General features: G+C 27.0%; 1 protein-coding gene across 1 annotated transcript in view; it reads left to right on the top strand.

The window, feature by feature from the left end:
- The window catches only part of LOC111627660 (mitochondrial uncoupling protein 4-like), a 73,862-nt gene that overhangs the window by 9,895 nt on the left and 47,171 nt on the right, over nt 1–16,796 (top strand). The window contains exons 3-5 of the mRNA XM_023371260.1: nt 7,200–7,262; nt 8,036–8,120; nt 9,015–9,137. Coding sequence (XP_023227028.1) covers nt 7,200–7,262; nt 8,036–8,120; nt 9,015–9,137 — 271 coding nt within the window. The remainder of the gene's footprint in view (nt 1–7,199; nt 7,263–8,035; nt 8,121–9,014; nt 9,138–16,796) is intronic.

Here is a 16,796-nt window from a genome sequence, read left to right as displayed (position 1 = left end):
AAACAATGCAAATTTATGTAAACTGATAAAGGAATTATTATACAATGAAAATTTAATACTTTTTCTTAGTTTCTGAAACATTCTATATATACAGATTTAGCTAAAAGATAAACATTCTTAAAATTTGACAGAATTAGAAAGTACTTGTTTGTATTTGAGAAATATAATTTTAATGCTAATCTGTCTGTGTTGGAATAATATGAAAATTAACTATATTTATTTTAACAATAGTAAAAATTTTTAATTAGTATAATAATCTTAACTTATTTAAAAACTATCTTCAGATAATAGAACTCAAATAACATTGAATATTAGAATATGAATAAAATTCAGTCAAGTCTGATTACCTAAAAGAATACTCACAGACACTTTATGTGTCTGTGGGTATTTATATCCTTCTCAAGCTTCTGAGGTGTTTTTTAATAAAAGATTTCATTAATAATATCCAAAATAAAATTGTAATTACAATATTAACAGAAAAGTTATATTAAAAATTTTTATTATTATAATTTAGTAAAAATTTCTATACAAATCTCTCATATTTATGAATTCTCATTTATATATTTGTTAATGTCACATGATTCCAAATACTCAGTATGGCTAATTCTTATATTTCTCATTTTAATTAAATAATCCTTTTTTATTGCTCCATTATAAAATAATATATTGCAATTTACTTTATTACAGAAGTTTTTATTTAAAATATGTAATTTTTACTTTAAACATTTTTTGAAATTTTCCTCATTACCATATACTGTCGTAACGTATAAACTTAAACACTTAACTTACTTTTCAATAACTTTAAAAATGTTTATTAAGAATGCATTATTATATTAATGCTTACAAGTTTAAATTTAAAATTCAAGCTTAAATCTCAATATTTACAGTTAAAAATTTAGGAGTTAAAAAAGCAAAATTAAATTAGCATAAGACCTAAACTAACAGATTATTAACACCATAATAGTGATATTAATCAGAAAATTAAACAATATAATTAGGTCTTAAGTACTGTACAAGACGGTGATAGGCCACCATCTTATACTAATTATTTTATTACTAATTATATTATTAGTTTAGATCTTTAGTTGGTTTACATTTATTTCTGAAAATTCAATATTTTAAAATATTTACATTCTTAAACATGTATTGTCATGAGATTATGAAAGGTTTCTCAAAACACAACAAAATTTATTGAACAGTTAATAACAATAAAATTAAATAAATAGGTTTCAAAAACTTAAATGTCAAAAACAAGAAAAACTAAAATGCATCTTTATGATGATGATCAATAAATTGGCAAAATTGCAGGTAGCCAGTGGCATCATGCTTTTTGCATGCTAACTTTGTGTTGCAATTCAGTCAAATTAGTTTGGTTTTGCATCTTTAACAATTCCATTTTTCCCAAGGTTCAGTGGTTTTCATATATATTTTGAACAATAATTGTTTGTACTGCCATTGCACTATAGTTAACCATTTAATGTCAAAGTTATTTCTATAAACATGCATTAAAAATGCAAGTATACAACAAGATATGCAACTGTTATAATAATGCATTTCTATACAGTTACATGTTGAATGATTAGTTTCTGGCAAGTTTCTTCTATCAAAATACATTAGATAGAACATGGACTTACTTGTAATGTAGGCTAACATTTTGGACCCCAAGATCAGTTTTATATCAGGTCCCAAATGTGTATAAATTATATAACGTATTGAACATTGTGATATAAAACAAAAACATAATAAATTCACTAAATAAAAATTTTATATAAATAAAAGATAAAACAGAAAGAATATTACTGGTAAAATTAGAAAAAAACACTCTTTCAAGTTAAACAACAAAACTTCTTAAAAAGTTAATGCTTTCTAACATATCCAGTATATGAATGTTGATAATTGGTATTTTATATACCCAGGGTGGCCAAGCTCCTTGATAGTTTGAGCCATTTTTCAAAATTTGAAATTTTTCGCAAGCCGCAATTAAATACATATTAAAAAGGTATGCAAAAAATTCCAGATTACAAATTATATCCGTAGCAAGAGTGATACAAATTGTTTCCTCCAGAGCACAATGTCAACTGTCCATTGCAATGACAGTTTACAAATTCAAAATCGGTCTGGAGTCGGTCGATAACGGACGATTACGCCACTGTTTATGTTCGTTCGCGCAGTTTTCGATGAGTCATATCATTCTTAACTTGGACGGAAATGAAATTTGTTACAACGTTGCACTTAGTCTTTCATATTTGTTGTTAGTAATTTAAAAGACATTTTGAAACACATACGGAACAATAATAATTTTTTAAAATATAATAACACAAAAATGAAAAGGGAACTTGGGCACATTTATCGAGAGCCACAAATAATCCTTCAAAGAGCCGCATGTGGCTCGCGAGCCGCAGGTTGGCCACCCCTGTTATGTACTATATACACTGTCCTACTATCTTCTGTAAATAGTGAATTTTACAGATTGTCATTTTCTTACTGCTTGAATTCTTAAATTAATGTACTGAAGGACGTACTCTAAAGAAGTGCTGATATTGATTCTACTTGTAAAATGAAAACCATTCACACTTTTCCTGCAAAATGGTTTATGGAACAAATATTCTCAGTTTATTTTATAAATTTGAGTTATATTTATAAAATTTCCACTTTCACTTTTCCACATTATACTTTATAAAATTTCCATATTACACTTTTCAGTATAATGTGGAAATTTTATAAAGTATAATGATTTTCATTTTATAAGTTATCTCTTCCAGTTTTAATTTGGATTGACTTTTTTAACTGTTAACATCATTTTGTATGATCATAATTTTTTATCAAAAACTTGTTGCTGTACATTTTTAAAAATAATATTTAACAATAAATAACTTTTGACAGCAAATCATACTTTCATACATACTTATAGATATGCACTTATAGATAGAGCATACTTATAGATATGCTACTTATAGATATACCAGCATGCACTTATAGATAGAGCAAAATCAGCACTATATTCCTCAATGTACTCAAAATTCTCACTATTTTTTTTAAAACAAACTTTTATAGTATCAGGAGTACTTTTTATCTTTAATAATGTTTGCCAAAGGTGTAACTGAATAGTTTGTATCAATACAGATAATTTACATTCATATAGCAATACAGTGGTTTTATAAGCCAAAACAAGGGCACACATCAGAGCATGCTCTTATAAGCAAAGCATAATATTTATTTAAAATGCAAAACGAGCAATTTTCATTTATAAGTGCATCCTGTTATTTATGTGGAAATACAGTATGTAGATAACTGATAAGTGTTCAATAAAAATATTTTAATCTTGTGAATATATTTTAACATGGCTTTTTAGGTCTAATCTTTTAATGTATTAACATTTCAAATAGAATTGTTTATTATTATAGTGATATTTTGATATATGAAATATAACTATTAAGTTTATAAAATCTCTTTAATATAATAGAATATAATCATTGTCTTCAGTACAGTCAGTTCTCAGTTTATCAATCATTTTGATCTGTAAATATCTTTGTTTCCACATTATCTGCTATCACATTATTGTATATCAGTGCTTGAATTGTAAGTGTGGTAAAAGGCATGCTTTATCAGCTAAGATGGCAAACCATTTGCCATGAGTATATTTGCAATTATTTTCATAATACGAGGCTTGTCCCAAAAGTTTACAAACTTTCATTAAATTTTAATGAAAGTTTGTAAACTCATTCTGTAAAGTAATAATCATAAACTTTAATTTGCAATTATTCAAAATACAAACCTTTTGAAGAAATACAATGTTTACAATAATCATATAACATGAGAAAAAACTTCATCGAAAATCTTCCTTTGCAATAGTTGAAATAGCTTCAGTTGAAACCTTCTGAATGCCCAACATAATGTCAAACTGCTTTCCTTTCAGTTTTGTTTTAGGAAGCAAAAAATAATTTTACAGTACCAAATCTGGTGAATATGGGAAGTAATCAAAGACTTGGACTAATTTTGAAGTGAAGAAGTTGTGCATGGCAATGCACTTATGAGCTGGAATATAAGAAGTTGCCAGTTGCCTTGCGTTTAGTATTGTGGATGAACCTGATCAATTCTTGCCAGCAAATGATTCGTAATGCTCAAGTAATAGTCTCCATTAACAGTCTAGCTTTCTGGAACAAAGTTCTTATGGATAATCTATCTGAATTGTAGCAAGCGATGAACATGGTTTTTTTTATTTATTTATTTCTATTTTTGCACTTTTTGGTGTTTGTTCTGAGCTTTTCCATACACTGGTGTTTTGTAAGTGAATCATAATGGAGGCACCATGCTTCATCACCTGTTATGATGGTCTTTAAGAAGTTCAGGTCATTATCAGTAGTTGAAATTATATCTTGAGTATACAGAATTCAAGCTTGTTTTTGATCAACATTTAAAGAATGTTGAACAAATTGTGCACAGACTTTGAAGCTTCAAATCTTCAGTCAAAATTTGATACACTTGCAATTTACTAACTCCTGTAATATCTTTGACTACTGTCATTACTACAATCTTTGACTACTCTCTATATACAATAGTCCCTTTTGAGTATATCACTAATCTTTTGTACAGTTTTGTTTGCTCAACTAGTTGATTGCTTCTAACTACACTTGTCATCTTCCAGCAATTCTCTACTTTCCCAAAACTTCATGAACTGCTTGCAAATTGATGTATGGAATAGTGCTTTGTCTCCCCCTGTAAGTCTTTCATACCATTGCTAATGTTTCTGTGAACATTTTGCTCAATTTCCCTCAGAATCTGATACGTTTTGATCCATTGTGATTTTTAAACAAGTATCACAAAAGGTATTGTCGTCATTATTCCTATGGTAAGGCAATCATTAGAGGGAACTTGATCAAACTTACAGATTTTATGAATGAAACTCTGATGAAGATAGTGCAACCTTACTTAGATGGCACCACTAGTACTATCCATATAAAGATTTAAAAACTGTTGGGATAGACCATGTACTACTAGAGGAATAAGTTGTATAGAAAATTAATGAAGATATGTTTTTGCAATATCTATTTATCCTATACGTGTATTGTACAGAATATGCTAAGGTAAAATCTATTTTCAATTTGTTAATATACTTATGTATTAATAATAATGTGTTATATATAATTTTAAAACTACTTATGTAGATTGGCCCTATTGCATCTGTTTTACTATTTAATTTTATTTAAAATAATTACAAGCAAAACATACTCAATTTTGTTCTTGCTGTATTTGCATTCCTTCTCGCCATTCTGGCTATTAAACTACTCCCATCCAGTATAAAAACACATTTAAAAATAACTTCTCAAGTGGACATTCTTTATTTTCAAATATTTTTAATTTTATTAATTAACAGAATGATTATTGTGAATTAAATTTTGATCAGGATGACTGATGTCATTTCTTTGTAACAGAATGGTGCCTAAGCAAAAAAGAACTCTTACCAGATGAGAAAGATATGAAAAACTAAATTTAATTAAATGTCATCAACTTAATTTGCATTCAGAAATGAATATTTAACTTGAAGGTATTTATAAAAACTGTGTACTGAGAAATTTCATATCTTCTATTAATCAATTTTATGTAAATTTCCTTCATTATTTTCCATAGTTATTTATAATTTAATACAAGATACACAATAAAACACCTAAGTCTGTCCAGTAAGAATGTTTTAATGAATTATGAACAAATTAACCTCTTCTTGAATCAGGTCTGCATCAGGTTTAAAGATACAAGTTTTATAATGGAATGTATCAAATGAAACATCTGCAGAATTCAAATTTAAATTGACAAATTTGAAAAGGTAGTATGATTGAACCAATCAGGAGTATGGTGTGATTGGGTAGGAATAGGATGTTAAGGTCAGATCACAGTATGCCTGTTAGGCACACAAAATTTGTTTTTCATCTTTATGGTTAATACAGGCATGGCAGGTGCACTTCGATCACCCTACTCCCCACCCACTCACTCCTTCATACTCCTGATTGGTTCAATTATATTTATTATCCTTTCAAATTTATCAATTTAAATTTTAACAATGTAAATTCAAATTCTGCAGATATGTTCCATTATAGAACTTGTATCTTTATTTTTTTTAAATGTTTGTATTTTGTTAAAATGTTGTTACTGGAAGAACTTAGGCTTTTTGTTGTATAGTTTGTATTATAGAACAGTTCAGTTTGCAGAGAAGTTTTTCTATTTATTTATAATTTAATAACAATATTTTTTACAGGAAACACTTTGCTGAATATAACTAGTTTCTTTAAATATTATATTGATATTAAAACTGTGTTTTCAAAATATGGAGTCTTTTACTCAATAATACAAAGTTCTTTATTGTTTTTCACAGAATTTTAACATTGATAGTTTAGTGAACTATCAGAGTTAGTAGAATATTTACTTTTATATAATAAAAAAGTAAAAATGTATGTTATGAATTTATTTGGATATATGTCATTATAAATCCATTGCTTTTAGTTATTTACTTAAATACCCATTATAATTGCAAAGCATTGACCATATAAATTAAGAATATAGCAAAATTGACACATTAGCTAACATAATTTTCATTAATAAAATAGTTATGCTTTTTGTTTTTAATTAAATATAAATCAGCAGTGTGGCCCACAGGCCAACTTTAGCCTCTGAACATATCTAATCTGGTCCTTGGTCATTATCAAAATATTTATGTAGTAAATAGTCTGCAGAATAATACATAATCATATAATTAGATTTATTGTAACTTTTTATTATATGCTAATTCTTGTTGTGTTGCCCAATATATATACTTTTTGCAGTTTTGACAGTTTTTGTCATATTTTTCAATCAGCTGGCTGAGTGCAATTTACTTGTTAACCAGGGATGGCTATAGATCGTAAAAACACAGAAAATTTGACTCTCGTACATGCAGAGTACATTTAACATTTTTATTTGACCTGTCATTTAAAAAGGTTGCCCGAACCTGATTTAAATCATACAGTTTGCAGATACATATACATTGTATGGATTGTTGCACACACAGATTTATAAGAATAATTGAAAATATATTTGATGATTATTATATAATTTTATTAAAACTGAATGTAAATAAATCAAAATTACATAAATTGAGAACTGCCTGTAACTAGTAAAGTTTTTTTTAATCTGAATACAAGATTTACATTAAAAATTTTTTTGTACAGTGAGACATGAAGGTATTTTGAAACTTTGGCAAGGTGTAACTCCAGCTATTTATAGGCACTTAGGTCAGTATATTTATTTTGTAATATTATGTAAAATAATTGTTTTAGTGTACACTGATTCATTATTATTAATTGGTTTATTATAACTACCACAATTTTACATAATTTCTGTAAAAATAGTAGTAGTAACAGTAATAATTTCTATTTAGATTATTAAAAATTGTGTACTGTTTTATAATTTGAATTAATAAAATGTTTGTCAGTTTTTATTATTGTTTACTTTGCTAAATAACTGTTTACTCTATATACTTGGAATCTGTCATTATAGCATTCTTCAAAACTTTGATGATTAATACTGTAAACCTACATAAACAAATAAATAAACCATGCAAAAATAGGAATGATGATGTGTATTATTTATGTTAAAATCCTGATTTTCTATTGTTAAGCTAAACTTGTTTAATTTGGTTTCCACCATTTTGTATTCTTGAGATGCCACTGATACTTAGATAGACCTAATGGAATAATTAATGCTTTCAAAGTTACTTGTAGAATTTTCTAATAAGATATGGTTATAAATTCTAAACTTAATTTTGAATGCTTTTAAATTTTCTTCAAAATTATGTTTCATTAGTTTTGATTTGATACATGATTATAGATTCACTTGAAGATAGTTTTGAGCAACTTGAAAACATTTGAGATATAATTTTCAAAGCATTCTATGTAAACATTTAATTAAAAATTCAAAAATTAAAACAACAAATTTTCAAATTGCTTCAAACTTACATATCAAATTATCTCAAAAAATGTTTTTACATGTTTATTTTATTTTATAGTTTATACTGGATGCAGAATGACTTTATATGAATTTATAAGGGAAAGGATCCTTAAGAGAAATTCTGATGGGACCATTAGTCTATGGTAATCTTATTATTATTATTATGATTTGCAAATATAGATATAATTTGTTTATATTCAGGTTTAAATTTAGCTTCTTCAAATGAATTAAAATTTTATTAATACTCTTTATTTAAAAATTCAATTTTAAATAGCAATTTATTTGTATGTTATTAATAAAGTAGGGAAGGAATTAAAAAAGAAAAAAAACATCAATATTAGGAAAAGGAAAAAATTTATTTATAATAATAAATATGAAAAAGTAAAAAAAAAAAACAAAACTTTCCTGATTGTAACAGGAAAAAACAATTTAGTGTAAGAAAAAAATTATATAGTTATGAAATTATTTATAGACTATATTATTTATAGTAATAAATTTAAGACTAATTCATAAAGATATGTAATTAATTTAAATTTTAATGTATCAAATCTCCATGTGAAATTTTAATAAAGTTAAAGGTGTGTTTATTGGGTTTAGTAATGATTTAATAAATATCATAATTTTAAATTCAGAAATTGTTTATTGAGTCTTGTATTTAAATGATTGATCATTGTCTATATTTTAAATTTTCAATTGAGTATATCTTATACTCAATTGAGTATTATTTTATGATATAAATTACTTTAAAAATATAAGACTTGTTTGATGTAAAGAACTCCCAAGAATTAAGATGTTTAATATTTTACTAACTGTATAAGTAGTTTTTAACATTTTGAATTTTATATAGTAAATATTTTCAGTTTTTGTCATTGAGCATTTTGTATTTATGTTATGTTATTGCTAATGCAAGATTGCAAGATTATTGCTAATGAATTGTTAAATTTTCTATCAATATAAAAATTGCTACAATTGTGAAGAATTTATTTGTTTATTATTTTAAAATATATATATATTTTATTAAACATTACATTTAATAGGAAAGCTGTTTTAGGCGGGAGTATTGCAGGAGGTTTAGGTCAGTTTGTGGCAAGCCCAACAGATCTGGTCAAAGTACAGATGCAAATGGAAGGACAAAGACGACGACAGGGGATGCCTCCTAGGTGTGACAATTTATCTTTTATCATATTTAATTTCTAAGTTTAGAATCATACATAAAGCAATTTTTTACTTAAAATATTTATGTATTATTTTGTTTTCTTAATATTTAATTTATTTATAAATTTTATTTATTAATTTATATTGATTTCTGCAGATTTTATTATGTAATGATTCAATAGCAATATTTTTAGTTTGAAAATATAGTAATTTAGTAGAAAATTAATTCAGTAAATTCTAATATTTAATTATTTGCTTACTCATTTTTATTATTATTCTAGCTTTATTTGACATGTACAATGGTTTTTATGAATTATTTTTAAAATTAAGCAAGTTCTCTAAAATATCTGAATGTTGACATAAATATTGATGAAATCAAACTATTATGTTGAACTTCTTGTATGATCAAAAAATTTTTACTTATTTCATTTCATTCATATTAAAAGAAGGAACTTTTTTATTTGGTTAGTAATATTTTGTTGCTCATTCTTTTAGTCTAATTTTACTGATGTTGCAACCATTTCTCTTGGAAACAATATAAAACACTTGTCAAAGTATCACGTATTTTGATTTTAATACAGTAGTTATTTATTTTTATTTTGTATTCATAATTTAAAGAAATAAAATTGTTAATTCTCTGTTCTTGATGTTATCAATACCAAAATTATAAATTTATTTTGGAAAATATTAAAATTTATGAATTTTAAATATTTTATGACAATAATTTTAACTTCTTATGTATTTATATATTAAATTATTCATATGTAATCTGAATTAAATAAATAAGCATTTTTAGTTTATCAAAAATTATACATGCAAGACTAAAGTCAATCAATGAGAAATGGGTTAATACTTAAGCAAAATAACAACACTAACACAATTATCCAGCAAAAGAAAAAGAACTTTGTTACAAACAAGTGCATTCTTCTCTGACTGCACAACTAATACTCAATTCTCGACACAAAAACCGTTAAAATGCAGCCTTTTTATTCACATTTTTGAACATTTTTGGCTGGTTTGAATGGCCGAAAACATTCGAAAATGTGAATATAAAGGCTGCATTTTAAAGGTTTTTGTGTCAAGGTTTGAGTACAAACAAGTGCTTTCATCTATCTAAAATGGACATCTTTAGGTTTAAGCAATGGAATATAGAATAGAATATTTAATTAAAAATAACAAAGTTGGAATCAAGCATGTTTTAAAAAGATCAACACGTGGATAATTCATGCATATCTGAAAGCATTTGTTTGCGGTAAAGTTTTTACTTTTGCTGGATGTTGGTGTTAATGTTGTTATTTTGCTTTATTATACATGCAGCAGATATGTCAAAATTGAAATAGTATTATACTTGTTTAGAAATAAAAAGTAAAAATTAAAAACAAACAACAAAGTATTTTTAATTTTTATTTTTTCAGTACTTGTGTTGTTGTTACTGTTAGTTTTCATTATTTATTGCACATATATAATCTAATATAGTTAATAAAATTAAAAAAAAAATAGAATTATAAATTTTTAATGAAATAATATATATAATTTACTGTTTACTTTTAATCAACTTTCAATAATAAAAATGTTTATTTGTGAATTTTCATATTTAGTTAAAAATTTGAATAAAATTTTATATTTAACATTTTATACACATTTTTAATTTAATATTATCACCAATAATAATAATAAAAGTATAATTGATTTATATACAGTTCTACAAAAAAATAATGGAATCTGTACATGTATTTAAGTTTAATCTTGATCCAAGATGATTTCTGTAATTTTTGTTTCTTTTCAAGAAGGATAAAAGAATAATTATTTTCAGATTACTTACACATAGCAATAAGCTAATATAAATTTATAAAAGTATGATTGAAAGAATTGCTGTCTTCTAATATTAAACTAGTCTATATATATAAAAATGAATGTGTGTGTGTCTGTGTGTCTGTCTGTCTGTCCTTCATGCATTACCACACCGTTTATCCGATTGCCATGAATCTTTGGGAAGTTTTTTAATACACTCTGTTTCTGTCATAGTACATTTATCCTATGATAGATGGCACGATCCTACAATAGAGTGTATACGAGTATTTCATCGTGAGATCGATGGATTTCAAATTGTGAAGACTATTTCCCCCTCCAAAAATTATCTCTATACATGCATTTGTCAACTGTTATTTACGATATTTGTAATAATTTTTGTTTAATCACTTTATTTCAACTTTTTTTTTGCTAATTATGTATTCGCTCGAACTTCGTTAAAACCTTAACTGTACCCCGAACAACAACCGAAGTTGTAGGAAGAAATTCGCCTATTTTACCGATCTAGGTATCCCCCTTTTCCAAATTTTAATATCGACTCAAAATAATTTAAAAAGACAAATTACAATAAAACAGTTTATTATCCAACTATCAGAAATTTCACAACATGCCAAGGAAGAGAAGAAAGAGCAATTAAATAATTAAGATTATAAAGGATTAAAAAATATATATATAAAAATGGGGAATATCGCACTTCTGACAATTGCTGCAAGTGTGTGGGCTAAATTTGGAGAATCTGTGCTTCTTGCATGGACAACTGTATGTGGCCAACTCATGTGTCGGAAAACCTTCTGATTTATTCGTGTATGTACCAGACGGAAAAACAAAAAATATCGTGTATCCACAAGCACTCCAATAAATAAATAAATAGAATTGAAACGACACTTTGAAATGTTTTCCCAATGAAAATGAATAATAGTAAGTTTTAATAAAAATGATAAAATGTAAATTGAATTTTATCATAATGAGTTTGCTTGAATTTCCTTTCTTCTGAGATCGCAGTAATGCGCGATGGGTAAGCTAGTATATATATATAAATTAAAATTTTAACAATAATACAAATGTGCAAGCAATTTCTACAAGAAACAGTTCTGTTATCTTTAGATATAGATTTTCAAAATTAGAATGGTTTTTCTGGATAGTTAAACATCTGAGTTTGAGTAGAATTATATTCAAAAAACATAGAATAGAGACTTTAAAATGTAAATTCAAACATACAATATTGTAATGAATAAAATGTGAAAATTAAATATGTGAAGTTGCCAGTTTGGGGAAGGGGACTTTGTTTGATTCTATGTTGATTAGACTTAAGTCAAAATGAATGAGGTATAAGGGATGGTATGTGAATGATGGTGGATGTACTGAGGCAAAGTACCTTTACAAATGATACCTGTTTATTTGGAAATAAACTGGTAGCTTACAATTTCATACAAAAGATACTCCTCTCAAACTCTGATCTAAAAAGTTCAGTTTGTTTCAACAAAGTCCTTTGATATGTTGGTGGCCCTGAGGCAGTGTTGTTATTAAGTCTGGAGACAAGATGTGTGATTTTAGTCTGAGGATGGGTGATGATGCTTATGGTTCAGCAAAGACAGATGCAACAGCACTCCAATGACAGCAGTGATAATAGCAGGATACAAGTACAAAATAATGGATACACAGGGTCACCTCATAAACATGGGAGAGGGAAAGCTGCCACTTGTCCTTGAAATTTGGAATTTTTAAATGATATTGTTCCCAAATTTCATGCTTTGATTGGTCCTGATTTCCTCTTGTTGCTTCCTGATTGGTTCCCTCCTTTGTTTTCAGGTGGAAATAATCAGATCAAGTCACAAGAAAAGTTAATCTTTGGTATTCAACTCAACGCTGACTAGGAGATGTGGATGGAACTTGAAACTGTGGTTGTATTTTAGATTATAGTTCCTGTTCTAACATCTAAGAATTTAAACTACAATACATGATGTTTTTCTTTTGTTAAACTGTTCAGTTTCCTGGTTCAGTTAAACTCTGCCATTTTTATACAAGTGTCAGAGTCAAAGTTCGAACTCTCTGGTCTGAAGTTGATTTCAGATACTAACACATGTTCAAGTTGCACTTGGAACATTGTTTACATTTGCATTGCTTTGTGTCAGATTTCCTTTTGATATTAAAATTTTTTTAATGCATTTAACAGGAGGTTCATTTTAAAAATTGGCTGTCCAGTTATGATTTGGCATTCGAATTTATTAACTGATGTTATTAATTGTGTAAAACTTAATAACTTCATTTTTATGAATGTATATTTGGATAGAGCTATATTAGCATTTAGAATATATACTGTATAGAAGACAGTCCTTACTACGATACTGGTATAACAACAATAATTACACCCAGATATCAAAAACCATTTTTGCTGTTTTTTGGTAACTTTGCTGGTATAATTCATAGATTTGCCATAAAAATATTGAAAATTGTATTGATTTGTTTTAACTAAAAAGTAGATATTCTATAAATGTTTATACCTATGTTTTGATTCCACTGATAAATTTATAGCAAAGTTAATGCTTCAGAATTAATTTTTGTGCATTAAGGAAAAATTTAAACTAAAAATATTGTACAGTAGAACCTCAAAAACTTGGCTCTCGATAACCCGGCACTCCGGATAACTCGGCCACACCCTGGCAGGGCAAAAAAATCCTTAGTTAATTAATTTTCATTATAGACAGCTTTATAAAAGTATAAAAGCTCTCATAAAGTATTTTTCTGAGGTTCTTCTGTATTTTTCTGAGGTTTTTCTGAGGTCTTATCAGGTAAATTACTGTACACAGTGTATTCATTAATTTTCATTTTCATGTAGTAAAGGCTCTATGCCTTCATAAAGTATGTACTTTTCCTTTGTTTAAGGGTATTTGGGCGGTTTATTCTCTGTTGTATTCTCCAGCAAACAATACATACAAGTACAGTACACTATTTTCTGAGGAAACACACATACTTATCCTTTTTTAATCCCATTCCCGATAACCCGGCATTTTCACAAACTCGGCCACCCTTCGGTCCACATTAGGCCGAGTTTTCGAGGTTCTACTGTAATTACACTTTTAATTATTCTTTGAATTTAAACAAAAACAGAGGTCATTAAAAGAGAATACTATGAATATTTTGGTATAACATTGTAATGAAAGTTAATTTTGTATAAAATTTGCATCATTTATTGGACAAATTAGACTGAAGATAAGCAGTTTCCATCTGAGGAAAAACTGGGAAAGAAATTTTCAATAATCCTAACATAAGGAAACACTTTAAATAATGAAAAATTTTAAAGTATTATGAACTTTCTAAATAAAGAGAAGCAAAGAGTTTTAAACATATTATCAATAAATTCTCAAAGAATGCTAAGAATCCAGAATATTGAAATATTGAAAATAACACATATGATTTTAGAAGATTAGATTTGCAATATGAATCTGAAATTATAATGTTTCACAAACTAATCCCAACCTTTTTAATCTCAAATCATTACCTGCAAAGTTATTGTTTAGATACTTGATGTTTTCAGCTGTTCAACTAGTCATCTTTAGGATACACTATAATAGAACATAACTTTGTATGAAAATGAGTGTAAAGTAGGCAGTTTTTCTGTCCAAACACAAACTAAGAATTGAGTCAAACCATTATCAAGTCTATAATAATGTTTTGTCAAGTGATCATAGATCATCACTTGCCACTTACTAAGGCAGTGATGACATGTCATCACTGCCATCATTGGTATAAAAAAGAATTTTAAAGAATTGTGAGCACTCAAGCTAGTGACCTTGAACATTGTCACTTTGATCCCGCTGCATTTTGAAAATGAAATCATGGCCCCTCGATTTTTATTACATTTTAATTTCCTCACTTCATATTACATAAAATGAGAAGGTTTAATCAAAATAAACCAATCAGATTTTGAAAACAAACTCAATTCAATAAACTGCACAGAAGAGGCTTTGCTAACACTCTGCTTCAAAAATCATAAAGCATCAAAAGCATGAAGAGGAAAATAAACAGCGAAAATATCAAAAACACAAAGAAGATATCAAGAATGAATGAATGTAGATATGTTGCTGTTGGAATATGAAGAGAGAGATACTAAAATCTACACATCTATCATTGTTCTCTGTTTTACCAAATAAAAGAGGAAATTTAACTAGAATGATAAACCAAATGAGGAAATGAGAGTCTATTAGCATAATCAATAACCTCTTTAACTGTATTATTGTTTATTATATGTTCCATTTGATCTTGTATCTTTTGATTACATTTATTTTAAGTGTATTGTGATTTATTCTATTTTTGTTCCACTGGAAAATTTGTAATTGGTTCAATCTTATGTAATTTAACAAGCGTTTGTCTGTTCTAATGCTTGTGAAGCTGATGATGATCCAAAATAGGAAAGAAAACATTACTTGCTGTAAATAAAATTGGCTACCTGAAAGTAAGCATTTTAATTTATTTTGTGCTATTAACATAAATGATTTATTTATTATTTTATATTCCTAATTACTAAATGAAATATTATATATATATCAATATTATATAATGATATATTAAAGTAAATAATTGTTTAGAAATGCTTATTCTGATTCTATTAAAATTGCTAAGTGATAGGGAAAAAAGAATTCTATTTTTATAATTATTTTAGCTGAATTATAAGATTCTACATATGTCTATGGAACAATGTTTAAAAAGTACAAATTTTCAATATATTCTTGTAATTATTTTAAATATCACTATATCTATGGCAGTTAAGATTTATTAATGATCATTTTAAAATTATTTAATTTTAATTATAAATGATAGAATATATATATTAAAGTTTTTAGTCATAAATAAAAATAAACAATAATGATTAGTTGGCATCACTGAATAATGTGAATCATGACCACACACCGGGGTGTATATGACAAAATATGGACTCACTCAAATCTTTAACTGGTGTGTAATATGATTAATGTTATAAGTCAAATGTTTTCTTAACCCTTCTGGGTTCTTTCTTCCTCAGGTAAATCAGTTGGATCTTCAAAAACGAATATTAAAACAATCNAAAAAATTTTACTCGTCATAAAACGATAAATAGTTTGTCAAATTTTTATTCATAAAAATGCAGTTTCAACTGCTTTTTATTTTATAAAATCCGTCTTCTTGCGCCACCAGAGGGCCTTTTAAACAATAAGTAGTCTGTTAGCGTTGGTCGGTAGTAGTCCAAATTCAATATGAACGTTTGTTTCTTGAAAGTTTGATCACCATTTAAATACAGTATTTACTTTTAATATTGCCGATATGTCATCCAAAAGAAAACGTGTTGTATTATCATCAAAAGACGAATTAAAGTATTTGTTTCGATTATCCGGATTTTTCCTTATCCGGACTACCTTCATCCCCAATTAGTCCGGATAATCGAGGTTCTACTGTATTTGAAAGCATTCAGAATTAAGAATAATCAGACTATTATCTGAAATGAAAATTATTCTTTTAACACTACACTCTAAGAACCTATAACCAGTGTGATATAAAAACAAACAATAAGATCACCACAAACGTTTTTGAACTGCTGTGAGTTCTTCCTCAGGTGTGAAACTGTATTACTGATGGGACAGAGTAAACCGTTAAAGGAAATTTGAGAAACAATTTGTTTCTCGAATTTCCTTCACAGTTTCACACCTGAGGAAGAACTCACAGCAGTTCGAAAATGTTTGTGGTGATCTTTATCATTTGTTTTTATATCACACCGGTTATAGGTGCTTAGAGTGCAGTATTTTATACATCCCAGTGTTTTGCAGTATAGTGTTGTGCATTCTTTTAACACTAGAACTGTGGGAGTGATCATTTTAACTGCT

This window comes from Centruroides sculpturatus, unplaced genomic scaffold (assembly GCF_000671375.1).
Source record: "Centruroides sculpturatus isolate CEXI.00-Female unplaced genomic scaffold, Cexi_2.0 scaffold255, whole genome shotgun sequence".
Classification (NCBI taxonomy): Eukaryota; Metazoa; Arthropoda; class Arachnida; order Scorpiones; family Buthidae; genus Centruroides; species Centruroides sculpturatus.
This window is presented reverse-complemented; position numbering and strand designations above follow the sequence as displayed.